Source organism: Alligator sinensis, unplaced genomic scaffold (genome assembly GCF_000455745.1).
Source record: "Alligator sinensis unplaced genomic scaffold, ASM45574v1 scaffold1200_1, whole genome shotgun sequence".
Lineage (NCBI taxonomy): Eukaryota > Metazoa > Chordata > Crocodylia > Alligatoridae > Alligator > Alligator sinensis.
Genome location: NW_005842772.1, coordinates 342,189 through 356,021, shown reverse-complemented (window position 1 = coordinate 356,021; position 13,833 = coordinate 342,189). Strand labels below are relative to the sequence as shown.

Genomic DNA, 13,833 nt, shown 5'->3' with positions numbered 1-13,833 from the left:
GCCCGTGGCTCAGGAAGGGGCCGTCACCGCAGCTTCCTCTCCTCCTCCCGGGTGATTGCAGCCTGGGTACGGGGTTCCCACGAGCCGTCTGGGCAGGGCCGATGCTCCTGGCGTGAGCCAGAGGAGCGCTCCCCCATGCAGCTGGCAGCCCCCTGCCCCTTCTAGGCAGTGCCCAGCTGGGGCTGGTCCCCTACCCGGAGAGGCTGTAGGCGCCTTCCAGGGCAGGGTGTGGGGGGCAGATCCCTGCCCCCAGCTCCTTCCCCTCCCTGGGCTTTGCAGCAGCCTGGACTTCTCCTGGAGGTGAGTCCCTGCATGAGCTGCTTCTGCCTGCCCCCACCCCAGCCATCAATGGGGCTGCTGCAGGCCGGGGGGGGGTTGCGTGGCTGGGAGGGGGATGGAGCGGGGGGTAAAGAAGGCTGTGGCTGGGGGCTGGGAGGGGGAGAGGTGGGCAAGGATGGGGGGCTGATGGCCAGTGTGGGGAGGAGGGGGACAGGGGTGATGGGGGAAGGGGTAGAGGATCATGGGGGCTGGGTGCAGGCAGGAGAGGTGGGGGGGGGGTGGGGAGGGGAAGCTGATGGGAGGGTTGAGGATGGGTCTGGGGTCCACGGAGGCAGCAGCGGGCCTGGGGGGCAGGAGGGGCCGCGGCAGGGCGTGGGGAGGTCGGGGGCGCGGTTCCCTCACGCGTCGGTTTGACGTTCTCTTCTCGTACTGACCCTGCATACTTGGCAGGACGACTACTTCGTGACGGCCGACCAGCTGTGGGTGCCGCTGCGCTGGATCGCGCCCGAGCTCATCGACGAGGTGCACGGCAACCTGCTCATCGTCGACCAGACCAAGGCCAGCAACATCTGGTGAGCGCCCGCCCGCCCGCCCGTGGGCTCGGGTGGAGCCGGCCGCCGGGCGCTGACTCAGGCCGTGCCCTGGGCAGCGTGTGCGAGTGAGTCGGGCCCGGCGCCGGAGTCAGCGTGTGTCACTGCCTCGTGGTCTGGCTGAAGCTGCGTAGCCCACGAGGAGGGGCAGGGGCCGTGTCCCAGTCGGGTGCATAAGGGGAGGTGGTGGGGACAGGACTCAGCCCTGGCAGAGGAAGGTGAGCCTGGCGCTATCCCCCACGTGGCCTCAGCGCCTGGCAGGATGGGGGTCCGGGCACACCTGCCCGTGGAGGGCAGTCTATGAGGACCAGGGCTGGATCTGCACCTGGGCGTACAGGTATTACCCCGTGGAGGAAGGCTAAGGGGGCCTGGCCCCTCCGACCGCAGCGGCGGTGGGGCTGTCTACACGTGCTGGGAAGTTGGCTGTAGGGCGTCTCTGGCACGGCTGCCGGCTTACACCAGCTGGGCCCGGTTACACTGGCACCCCCTGGGCGACCCTGCACTTGCGACTGGCCCGAACCAGGGGCGAGACCCATCCTTGCTTTGGGCTTTCCTCCCTGCTGTTGGCTGCGACCCCTCCCGACCTGACGCCCGCCGGTTCCCCCACCCCGTGCACTCTGCAGGTCGCTGGGCGTGACCATCTGGGAGCTGTTTGAGCTGGGCAGCCAGCCTTACCACCACTACTCAGACCGGCAGGTGCTCACCTACGCCATCAAGGAGCAGCAGCTCAAGCTGCCCAAGCCCCAGCTGAAGCTGTCGCTGTCCGAGCGCTGGTGAGGAGCGTGCCGCCGGCTCTGACGGGGGCAGGGGCAGGGGGTGGGAGGAACGAGCTGCCACGTGGCACCTTTCCACATGCCTTTTGCTCCCCGGAGCTGCCCCTTCCCCGCTCCTTTTCCGTGCCAGCCCTCCTCTCCCCTGCACTCGGGCGGGGGCATGGGAGGGAGCTGCATGAGCGCAGTCTGCTGCCGTGTGGGAAGCGCGGGGCTGAGCGGTGACTCACCGAGCAGAGGGAAGGGGTGGGCACAGGCATGTGCTTAGCCGCCTGCTCCCCGGCTGGGTAAGGGCCGGCTCCTGGGGGCGGTGGGGCGCGAGCCGGGCAGGCCAGCGGCTCGTCCGGCCGGCGGCAGGTGCAGACTCTGGGCTCTTGCAGGTATGAGGTGATGCAGTTCTGCTGGCTGCAGCCCGAGCAGCGCCCGACGGCGGAGGAGGTCCACCTGCTGCTCTCCTACCTGTGCGCCAAGGGGGCCACGGAGGTGGAGGAGGAGTTCGAGAAGCGCTGGAACTCCATGAAGCCCAACAGCAGCTCCAGCGCCAGCCACCACGGCGCCGAGGTCTCGTCCTTCCCGCTGCTGGAGCAGTTCTCCGCCGACGGCTTCCACTCGGACGGGGACGACATCTTGACGGTCATGGAGACCAGCCACGGCCTCAACTTCGAGTACAAGTGGGAGCACACTAAAGCCGAGCACTTCCAGGCGCCCGCAGGGGCCCTGAGCCCCAGCAGCGCCGCTCAGTACCAGGACCTGTACTACCCGGCCACCTCGGTGGGGCGGCTCAGCCTCGGCGTCTCGCCGTCCTGCTACGAGTGCAAGCAGCAGGGCTGCCAGAGCCTGCACACGCCCGGCGTGGTGCCCATCCTGGCTGCCCACAGCCCCTCGCTCAGCAACGAGTACTACATCCGCATCGAGGGCCCCGCGGAGGGCGGCCCCGAGCTGGACTACACCATGTGCTCCTACAGCCCCGACTACGAGGGCGGCTCCCCGGATAAGGCGCCCTGCTGGCAAGCCCCGGGGGACGCCGGCGGTGGCATGTATGACTCGGACAACAGCCCCACCATCTCCCTGAGCATGGAGCCGCTCCTGGGCCACGCGCCCCGCAGCGAGAGCTCCTGGGAGCACGCCGAATACTACCCCCCCGCCAGCCACGGCAAGGAGCGCCGCTACTACGAGCCCTCCCCGAGCGACGGCACCGACCAGTACCTGCTGGAGGAGCCCCCGGAGACCGCCAGCAAAGTGTGGCCGGTGCCCGGCTTCTGCAAGAGCATCTTCCAGGACCCCCTGGGCGTCTCGCCGTCGGTGAACTGTGCCTACAGCCCTCGCAGCTACGAAGAGCCTGACCTTGCTGGGAAACGGCTGGACTACCCGGGGCAGAGCGCGGCCGGAGGGACCCCCGGCTCCAGGCTGGACTGCGTCACGCTGGAGCTGGGCGAGGAGAGCCCATGCGGCAGCCCCGGGCGCCGGAGCCAGCAGGCGGGGGACTTCCTGGAGGAGGGGAGCCCTGTGGCTCAGCACTGGACCTCCAACAGCTCGGCCAACAACAACAGCAGCAACTGCGCCCCGCCGCCCTGCGAGCCCCCCGCCAACGACAGCTGGTGCTACCGCCACATGATCACCTTCCGGGGGCTCATGGCCGAGCCCCTGGGCTCGGTGCCGCGGGACGAGGCCGAGCTCGAGGACTCTCCGCCGGAGCGCCGGAGCCCGCTGCTCAGGGGCTTCCGGAGAGCGCTGCGGGACCAGCCCCTCGCCAAGGACGGCGGCTTCCGGCCAGACCCCGTGGAGCGCGTGGCTCTGGCCACCATGGAGGACTCCTCGGCCACCTCCTCCTCCTCCTCCTCCCCCTCCCCGCACTGCCTGGACCGGGAGAGCAATGACTCACGCGCCTTCGGTCATTCGGAAGCGACGGCTCTGGCAGGCGTCCCCGGCGCACCACGTGCCTTGGGCGCAGAGCTCCCCGCTGACCCAGCGGCTGGAGCCGGGGCCCAGACGTGTGCCTACGATGCCAGCGCGGCGCCGAGACCCGCCGAGAGAGAGGAGGGGAGCCGCCGTGCCCAGACGCCGCAGCCCAGGGGCATGGAGCTGCCGGGGCTGGTGGATTCGGGGCTGGCGGAGGTGGGGGCACTGCTCCAGCTCGCCGAGAGCCCGGCTGGGCCGGCCGAGGCAGCGTCCCTTGCTCTGGGGGTGGGGGAGTGGACTGTCGCTCCTGCCCAGGCGGCGGGGGAGCCTTGCTCCGACTGTGCCCACGTCCCCTCGGAGGCCTCGGAGGCATCTAGCCAGGCCCCGAGAGACGTGACCGTGGAGAGCGGCAAGAGCCTGACCAGCGACCTGGACCGGACCCCAGACAAGACGTTCTCGAGCGCCAGCTTCCCCGACATGGACGAGGGCAGCGACGAGGACACCACGGAGCTCACCTCCGGCATCTTCACCGACTTCTCCAGCGACTACGTGGAGCGAGCGGACATGGCCCCGTCTTTCAAGTCCCTGCAGAAGCAGGTGGGGACGCCGGACTCCCTGGACTCGCTGGACATCCCGTCCACCGCCAGCTCCTGCGAAGTCTTCAGCCCCACGGCGTATGTCCCCTCCAGCCAGCCCAAGGCTCTGGACAGCGGCTACGACACCGAGAACAACGAGTCCCCCGAGTTCGTCTTGAAGGAGCCGCATGAGCCCCGGGAGCCGGAGACCTTTGCCCCGCTGGGGAAGCCGCCCGCGGGTGAAGGGGACGACGCGGCCTCGGAGATGCGGCTGTCCTCGTCCTTCAGCACCGAGCTGCACGGCCTGAGCGAGAAGAACCCGTACCGCGACTCTGCCTACTTCTCCGACTACGACGCGGAGGCGGAGCGGTACCCGAAGGAGGATGAGGACAGCGACGGGTCCGAGGGCCAGGAGGAGGAGAGGGGCTGCTCCCAGCTGGACTCGGAGAACGTGGGGAGAGCGGCCAGCCAGAGCAGTACCGGGGAGGAGACGTCTCACCCCTGCGACACCCCCGAGAGCGTGCAGGGACCTGCCGGCGTTGCAGAGGCCTCCACGGAGGTCGAAGCTCCTGATGGAGATGTTGCAGCTGCGAAGGGAGCCCTGGGTTCAGGGGCTTCCCCCTTGCTGCCAGCGCCCATGGTGGACGCTGCTGCCGAAGCCGAGGACAGGGTCTCGGGCCCCGAGCTGGACTCAGACGGCTCCAGAGAGGCAGACGGAAGTGAGCGTCCCCTGGCCCCCAGCCTCCCAGCGGGGCCCGTGCCATCCAAAGTCTTCTTTCTGTCTCCAGTGGTTATGAGCCCAGAGGACGCGGCTCCCCCAAGCCCCGGCGTAGGCAGCCACGTGCCGGAGGTGGCCACAGAGCGGGCGCGAGACCCCGAGGCCGGTGCTGGGCCGGTTGTGGTCCCCGGCTCCGATCCCGGGGAGCAGGAGCAAGTGTTGGAGGGGGAAGCGCGAGAGAAATGCCCCAGCACGGCCCCCGCGGAGGACGCGTCACCCACTCAGGCTCCCCAGCTGTCTCTGGACCTCTCCACGCTGCAGCCCCCGCGGGAGCCGGAGGAGGAGGAGGAGGACACGGAGGACAGCGACGAGTCGGACGAGGAGCTGCGCTGTTACAACATCCAGGAGCAGAGCGAGGAGAGCGAGGACGAGCCGGCGGCCGTGCCCATCGTGGTGGCCGAGAGCCACAGCGCCAGGAACCTGCGCAGCCTCCTCAAGATGCCCGGCCTGCTGCCCGAGACCTTCTGCGACGACCTGGAGCGCAAGAAGAAGGCCGTGTCCTTCTACGACGACGTCACCGTCTACCTCTTCGACCAGGTGGGTCCTGGTCCCGCTTGGCGCCTCTCCTTGCAGAGATGGGCCTTGCCCCAGGAGGGAGGCGGGGGACTCCGGTCTTTTACCTTGCAGCCCCTCGAACAGCGTGGCTACCCCCCACTTCCTAACCAGTGGTCCCGGGCTGCGTGGGATGCAGGCGAGGGATCTGTGCCACATCCCAGGATGTTTCTTGCAGAGAGAAAGGGGCTTCCCGGTGCGATTGGTTTCCCCGTTTCTGTCTTCCCACGTCCAGGAGAGCCCCACGAGGGACCTCGGCGACCCGACTTTCCCCGAGGCGGCCGAGTCTTCGCCGCAGCCCGTGCAGAACGACGGGTCCGGCCCCCCGAGCCCAGCAGACCGAGCGAACGCCTCCGACGACTCCTCGGATGGGAACGCCTCGGAAGAGAGTAAGACTCGAGCGGGGCAGAGTATAAAGGCTGGGGAGGGAGGAGACAGGACCCCGCTGCATGGCGCTAAATGCATCTGGCTCTGGTGGCCTCCCCCAGCCCCTCCGTCCTGCCACCACTTCCCCCAGGCCAGCGGTTCTCAACCAGGGTGTTGTGAGATCCTTTTCAGGGTGCCGTGCAAGATTAGCACTGCTAGGTGTGCGCAGCATGGGCAAGAGGAAGCCCCGTGATTTCACCTAGCAATCCCATGGCCCATAAATGTTTTGCCCTGCTGTGGTCTTTGCAGCAGAACCGCTGCTGTGTGTTTTTCTGAAATCAAGGGATGAATGAAAGCAAAGAGCCGGCATTTCCCGAGAGGAGCCTCGAGTCTAAAACACGTTGGAGAACTACTACCCTAGGCCCGGCGTAGGGAGGTGGGAAGGGCACCAGGTGGTGGTGGTTTGACCAGGCCAAAAAAGACGTGGTCAGTTGATTGATCAAATGCTGCCAAGTCCCGGTCAAGTATGTGAAGCATCAATTGATTACAACAGCAGAGAGAGACTTTCGTCTTTAGTAGGTTGGAGACTTATAGCAAACCAAGCTCATTAACTATTATTGTGAAGCCATGAAATGAAATGGTAGTGCATGTTTATACCTCTCAGCGTTGTGTGAGCGGAAATGTGGATGATATGCAAGGCCGAGCAGTTCTTCCTTTCCTTGGAGTTTATCCTGAAACCCCAGGGTCAGCCCGGAGAGTTACCAATGGAAAAACACTGTTGAAATGGGACAGAAATAAAGCCCGTGAGGCAGCTATGACAGGCAGAAGTCCTGTTTCAGATTGCGGGCGGGCTAAGGAGGCAGCAGGTGAAGTCCTCACGCATTTTGCTGCTTGCCTGTGGAGGTGTAGTCGGCCGAGCTGGGCTGAAGTCGGGCAGGAGGCAGCGGCTTGGGGAGCAGGAGCTCGTTGCGTCAGATGCCATGAAAGGACTGGCACAGCGCAGGCCAAATCTGCATGTCCTGTCATAGCTTCTGAAGCAGGGGGTTAAGGAAAGCAAATGAAGCTCTGATTCAGTTGGTCTGTAAGGTGCATCGTTACCCTACAGCATCATCTGTGAGCAAGGGCGGGAGGGCTGCACCCTGCTGATTCAGTTGGTCTATAAAGTGCATCTCTGCCCGGACTTCAACATGGCGAACTGCCTCTCTCTGCTCCACGATGCGACGCAAAAGGTGGATGTCGCCTACACAAGGGTGCTCTTGGCTCCGTGGAGCATTGCACAGTTTTGACCTGCAGTCAGATTATCGGTGGTTAATTAATTAAGCAGTTAATTGAGATCACTTGACTGGTCAGTTGACTGGCTCCCGGCCCCGGTCTGTTCCAGGTGGCGGATTCGAGTGGGACGATGACTTTCCGCTCATGCCCGTGAAGTCGTCCCTCATGTCCTCGCTGACGGTGACCGCGGTGGTGCCCGACCCAGCTGTCACCCCCCTGCCCGTGCTGGTCCCCGTCCAGAAGCAAGCGCTGCCCATCCAGCTCTCACGGTTCACGGTCTCGCCGGCCCCAGTGTCCAGATTCTCCATCACGCACGTCTCCGACTCGGACATGGAGTCCATAGGAGGTGAGTCCTGAGCTGGGCTGCTGGGGTGCCTGTCCCGGTGGGGTTCAGCTGGACCTCCCACCCCAAATGCAGCGTATTCCCCTGGGCACGGGAAGTGTGCTGGTACGCAGTGGGTGTGTCTACATGTCATTTAAATGTGCCTAACTGTAATGCACATTAGCTTAATGAGCATTAAATGGATTTAGGAAGGCATCTACATGTGTAGGCATTAAAGCGCATTAATGCTGTATGTGTGTGGACTGATCTGGCACTAAAGTTAATCCCAAGTCAGCCTGCAGACACAGCGTTAATGCACTTTAACGTGTCTACATGTGCATTAATGTACGAATAGCCTAAATTTGCCATTTTTATTTCCTATTAAGGTTGCGCACGTGTAGATGCACACCCTTCATGCCCATTAACTTAGACTAATGTGCATTAAAGTGTCATGTGTAGACGCGCCCAGTGTGTGCTATCCACATACCACGGCACTATGGGTAAAGTATAAAAGAAGTGTAGGGGAGAGCGAACGCGTCTGTTCTGTGTGGGGGCTAATATAGAAAGAGATGCCCACGCGGTAGTCATCACTAGCTGGAGTTTGTGACGGGTCGGGGGGTTTTGTCTCTGTGTAAACACATGCAAGTGCATGTGAGCGCCCTAGTCCAGCTCCCTGCTGGGAGCCTTGTGCTGGGGGTGGTGTTCTGCAGCGGGCCTGGTCCTGGGTTCAAATCTCTGCTTCCCCTCTCTTTTTCTGCCTTATGGCCGAGGAGCTGGCGTGGTCGTGTCTCGTGCTTTAGCCTGCCCATTTTCCCCTCCCAAGGATGCCCCGCTGCACCTGGGAAACCCTGCACCTGCCCCTGCACCTGCCCAGCCTGGATTCAAGCCTCCCCACACTGACCTGGGGGGCCGGGAGCTGGCAGCCTGGTCCCTTTGGGGGTCCTTCGCCATGGCCCCAGGCCTGTTCTCAGATCCCGTTAGCACTCTGCCTTGCAGCCTGGCGGGGGCCTGCGTGCTGCCTGGTGCCGGGTTCTAGCTCTTCCTCTCTTTTGTCACTGTGGCAGTGTTCGTAGGGCTGACTTCTTTGGGCATATTTATCATTTCTTCCCAATTACTCACCCTGATTCAGAACGCGGGGAGCGAGTTGCCGTTTCCCACGGTATTTGTGATCTGCGGTGATTTGGTATTATGGTGACGGATGGCTGGATGTTCTGCACCACTGCTTCCCAAACTTTTGTCCTCAGCATGATCCCATTTATGGCCCCGTTTCCTCAGCGTGGCCCCTCACTCCCAACCCACACCCCCACACCCCCATGACCCCATCTGCTGATGTTTTGACCCCATCTGGGGTCATGACCCACAGTTTGGGAACCGCTGTTCTGCACGATCGGTCCATGTCATCCAGTCATGCCCGTCCGTTGCTAGTCCCTGCGAGCAGCGAAGTAATGGAGCAGTACTAGTGGTTATCCATCGTTATGTTCAATTAGTCTTTGCTGCACACCATTATCTACCGTTTTGTGTCACCGTGCATCGTTAGGCATCGTTATTTGGGATTGTCACCCTTTTCTGACATTTTTTTCCAAAAGCCTCGGCCGCGGTTCATGGCCATCACCAGTGACTTGTCATTATTCAAGATGACGTGTCATTATGCCTTGTTAGGCGTTGTTAGGCTCAATTATTCGGGCTTTTCCCAATTATTTGCCTTTTTTTCTCAGAACCATTCACAGTTTTTCATGGCCATCAGCAGCTCATCAGTATTGAACATTATGCGTCGTTATGTGCAATTATACGTCGTTATGTGTCGTCAAGCATCGTTGTGCCTCGTTACATATTGTTTTGCCTTGTTATGCACCATTCTGCATTGTTAGACATTATCCTGCATCACTACACATCATTACGGGCAGTTATTTGGGATTTTCACAATTACCTGGCATTTTTTTTTTCAGAAACATTCACTTTTCTCATGGTCATCTCCAGCAACGCATCATTATTCAACATTGGGCATCATTATACGGAATTAGGTGTTGTTCGATATCATGACGCGTCATTATGTGCTGTTGTGATGTGTCGCTATATGTCGCTGTGCACCGTTTTGCATCACAATGCAAGTCAGCGTCATGGCGCATCGTTGCGCATCATTACGTGTGGTCATGCGTCACCGTGCTTCTCTCCATGCCGTTATTCAGGATTTTCACAATGATTTGCCTTTGGCCAGAACCTTTCACTTAGTTCAGGGCCTTCACCTGCAGCTCATCATTATATGCAATATGCCTCTTTGTGCATAATTACAGGTCATTATGCAAAATTTTCACCATTTTTAGCATTGTTTTTCAGCAGCTTCCACTGTTTTTCGTGGCCACAACCAGCAACTTATCATCCTCAGGATCATGCTTCGTTATGCACAATTATGGGTCTTCTCTGGGGGGTGGGACCTAGGACCCTTGGGGGCTGGGGGTGGCCCAAGGCCTGGGCTCTCTGTGACTGCCAGTCAGTGGCTGGGTGCAGTCCTGGGGCTCGGAGGAGCTTGGTGGCCTCCTGCGGTGTGGTAGAGCCAGGGGCTGAATGCCTGCTTGTGTGCCTCTTGGCTGGGCTGGGCAGCTGCTCTCTTTGGCAGATGGAAGAGCTGAGTTTTGGCTGCATACGTGGCGTGGCACCCCCCTGTTCCCCCCACCCCCGGCACCAGGGCTTTCCAAAAGAAAGAAGCAGAAAGAGAGCAGGGAAGCAGGCACTTGAGCCCAGGGGTGTTTTGGGCAGGCGCCCACCACCAGGCTGGCTCGGGTAGCCCAGCACTTGGGGGTTTTGGAGGGGCAGGGCCTGCTCGAAGGGGCGCACAATAGCCCGGTGGCTGGCATGGGTGAGGCTCTGGGCTTGCGCCGGTGCCGCGTGTTTCTTCGTGAGACCGGGGTGCGTGGCGGGGAGGAGGCTCATCCTCAGGCTCAGCCTCTCCGCGCGCTCTCTCTGTTGCAGGTAGCAGCGAAGACGGGGACAGAGAGTGAGCGCGCCCGCCGGGCCGGTTGGATTCACCCCCGCCAGCATCGGCTTCCACCTCCGAGCTGCGGAGAGGAGATGGAGGCCAGGAGCTCGGCCTTGCCCACGGACTCCTGGACCTTGCTCTATGTGGTTTTTTTTAAGGCAGATTTTACGGGCAGGATTTTGCTTGCTGGAGCAGCTGCCGGCAGCCCCCGCGGCGCGGGGGTTGGTGGAGGCTGTGCGCCTGCCTCTGTGTGTGTGTGTGCGCGTGTGTGTGAGTGTGCGCAAGTGGGCGTGCGTGCGTGTACATACACCTATATAAATTATAGCATTTAAAGGGTAGCGCCATGACCTTGCTAACATCGCTGACTCCCCAGCTTGGCCATTTCGCCACCCAGCAGAGCCCACGCTTCACCGGCTCCCTGAGAAGAGCCTAGCCTCGCCTCCCCGTGACGACCCCCGTCTCGTTCTGTCCGGTCGGACCCGACCTGCAGTCAGCTCTGCACTCGTGTGCTTTCACGCCAGTAGTGAGGAGCGGGTGCCCCCCCGCCACCCCAACCACGTGCCGCTGCTGCCCTGCCTGCCGGCACTCTGTTGCTTGGTACCAAGGCACCGTTCGTCTGTGCTGCTGGTTTTTCCGCCTTCCCGCTGGGTGTTCGTAACCTCCAGACTCACCCCGCTACTTCTGGCACTGGGTTGGATGCCTCCCGTGGGTGGAAGAAGAGCGCTCGGGATGGTCACAGCAGTGCTCAGCGTCGGGGCCAAGGATGGGAAGAAGCAGGTTCGGCCCCTGCCGCACGTTTTGGCTTTGGACAGACGCAGGGAAGCTGGAGAAAGGGCCTGGACGTGCACCAAGCCCTCCTGTGCCCTGCCTTCATCGCCAGTGACCAGAAGACGCTCGTGGCACTTTGCTGTGCTTTTCCAGGACTTTCACTAGTCCTGAGCGGGGTCTGGATCCCAGCCCTTGGCTCCACGGCGGGGCCTGCGGGTAAGAGCAGGCAGCGATACAAGCCGGGTAGCGTGCTCAGCTTGCCCTCCTGCATCGGGGTGGAGGGTCTCCCCCTGCTCCCTGCAGCGCCCCCCGTGTCACTAGCACCCAGAGGGATGGGAAGCCCCCATGGCCCAGGCTGGGCGCTCGGCCCCAGCTCCTTCTAAGCCAGCGGGGCCTCGCCACCTCTTCAGTGGCCTTAGACAAGCTCAGGGCCTCTCTGCCTCAGTCTCCCGATCTGAGAAGTGAGGCCACTGCTGGTGGCAGCAGCAAAACGAATGCCACGCAGCGCTGGGGTGAGCCCTTCCACCAGCCACGCTCTAAGGCATTAGCCGCCACTATGCCGTGGGCCCCGTGACGCCCCGGCCCCCACGTCTGGCTCGGGGGGGGCCAGCGGGTGCAAGGGCAGTTTGGCACAGAGCGTGTTGGGCAAGGCCAGGACCCGGCTCTGTGGGGGACGTGCCCGGCTGCACCGTTTTCCCCCGAGGAATCTGCCCGCGAGCCGCGTGCGCGCGTGATGCTGTCGCCAAAGCGCCGCGTGGGGTTGAGGGCGGCCAGGACGCGGGGGCGCGTGCGCTCGGTGTTGCTGTTTTGTTCTGTTCTGATGTTTCCGTAGTTGGAGGCTTAGGAGCACTGTGCAATGGCGACTGGCCGAGGGAGAGCGGCGCAGCCCGTCGAGGGGGCCGTGCGGCAGGGCGGCTGCTGGTGGCCCATAGACCAAACCCTGAGGTGAGAGATTGCCCTCCCCACGCACCCCGAACCCCTTCCCTGGCCCTGGCTCCTGCAGCCTCTGCCGCGTGCGTGCCAGAGGGACCAGCGCGGGCTCCGTGGCAGAGCTGCTCGTGGCAGGCGACGGCCCCTTTGCTTGGTACCAAAGTACGCTGGGCCTGGCCACGGCTGTGTGTTTGGCAGGGGGAAGGTGTGGACAATATGGGCCCCCCCCCACCCCGATCCCTTCTTTGCAAGGGTGCAGCACAGCTGGCTGCTCCCTGAGCCCATTGATTGCAGCCGTGGGGGGCTGCAAAGCACTTTAACCAACCCCCTCCGCTCCTCCCTGCTTCCCCCCCAGCTTCGCTCGCCCTGCACCCCATCCTGTTCAGCTTCCAGCGCAGCCTCCTCCTCGCCCCTCTCCGTGCATCGCGGCACCGCCCCACTGCAAGGCATGGGTGGGGAGCAGGGAGGGGTTTTGGCTTAGGTCTGCCTCCCGGCAGGGCTTTTTGGATGGGTTTGCCACGTGCATTTGTAGCCTGGGTGTCTTCCCTGCTGTCCTGTCACCAGTGCCCCGTCGCAGCCCATCCCTGACCCGCTCTGGGCAGCTCCCCGCGCACACATGCAGCTCTCCAGCCTGGGTGGGAGTTGTTCTGCATTGGGGCTACCTCTGAAGTCTCCCTTGTCTTCTCCAGGCAAAGCCCAGCTGCGATGGGAGGGGGCCGGACAGTGGCACAGGGCAGGCGCGGAGCACTTAGGATGCAGAGCTGTAGAAAAGGCAGGGTGTTAGGGACCCAAAGGGGCAGCATCCAGCCCGACCCCCTGCTCGAGGCAGGCGCGTTGCAGTCTAGACCCTCCCAAGCCACGTGCTTGGCAAAGGGCCACCAGCAGCTCCCTGTCCCTTGCCCCAGGGGACACCGCAGGATGAGGGCATGTCCCATCCCCTCACTGCAAGGGCAGGCAGGTGTTTCTCACCCCGGCAGCACCTGATATTGTGGGGGGCAATGCCAGGGCAGCATTGGCACCTGAACAAGGGGATGTCCGGGCCTCGGAAGTGCTTGCGATGCCCTGGGCCGTGCTCCTCCCGACGGGGTCCTTGCGTGGCTTGAGCCGTGCTGCTGGTCCTGCTCTTTGAATCCACGCTTTTAATTTCAGGGGCTGTTGTCTTGCCTGGGCCAATGGGGACAGAAAACGTCTGCCTTCTCGTCTGCAGGCCGGGTGGCTGTCAGAGGCCGTCTCCTTGCGGGCAGGGGGTGGGAGCGGGGCACACCAGGATGGGGGCGGCTGCAGCTGAGCTCCGCACCAAGCTCCCTGCAGCACCCTGGGCACGCGTGGTGCTGATGGGCAGTGCCCTCAGGGGCTGGAGGGGAGGGAGGTACCCCATTTTCCATGATCCCCCCCCCCCGGCAGTTCCTCATGCATCTGCACCCTGGGGCGGAGGTCCCTGCGGTGCTGCCCACAGTGACGCCAAGCCCCATGGCTGCGGGGGCGCAGCGTGTTCGGCTCCAGGGCAGGTGTCTGGGGCACCGAGTGCATCTTCATTTGCACCCATCACCCCCGCGTGGGCTTTTGCCCTTCTCCCAGCAGCAAGGATCGAACGAGCGTGGATCTAAGTAGCGTAGCCCCCTGCTCCCATTGCCACCGCTGTCGTGCTGATGTGCCAGCCCTGAGACCCCGGGGCTGGGGGGGTTGTGCTGCCCCTCCCCTCACCCACCCTGTCCCCTTCTTCCTTGGCAGCTCACATCTGCTCCTGGCTCCAGTGCA

At 62.9% G+C, this 13,833-nt stretch overlaps 1 protein-coding gene across 1 annotated transcript in view; it reads left to right on the top strand.

The window, feature by feature from the left end:
* AATK (apoptosis associated tyrosine kinase) overlaps nucleotides 1–13,820 on the top strand; it is a 42,642-nt gene extending 28,822 nt beyond the window's left edge. The window contains exons 9-15 of the mRNA XM_025216919.1: nucleotides 730–851; nucleotides 1,493–1,642; nucleotides 2,020–5,428; nucleotides 5,679–5,832; nucleotides 7,191–7,427; nucleotides 10,371–12,090; nucleotides 13,225–13,820. Of these exons, the coding sequence (XP_025072704.1) occupies nucleotides 730–851; nucleotides 1,493–1,642; nucleotides 2,020–5,428; nucleotides 5,679–5,832; nucleotides 7,191–7,427; nucleotides 10,371–10,399 (4,101 nt within the window). The 3' untranslated portion in view covers nucleotides 10,400–12,090; nucleotides 13,225–13,820. The remainder of the gene's footprint in view (nucleotides 1–729; nucleotides 852–1,492; nucleotides 1,643–2,019; nucleotides 5,429–5,678; nucleotides 5,833–7,190; nucleotides 7,428–10,370; nucleotides 12,091–13,224) is intronic.
* The last annotated feature ends 13 nt before the right edge of the window (nucleotides 13,821–13,833 follow it).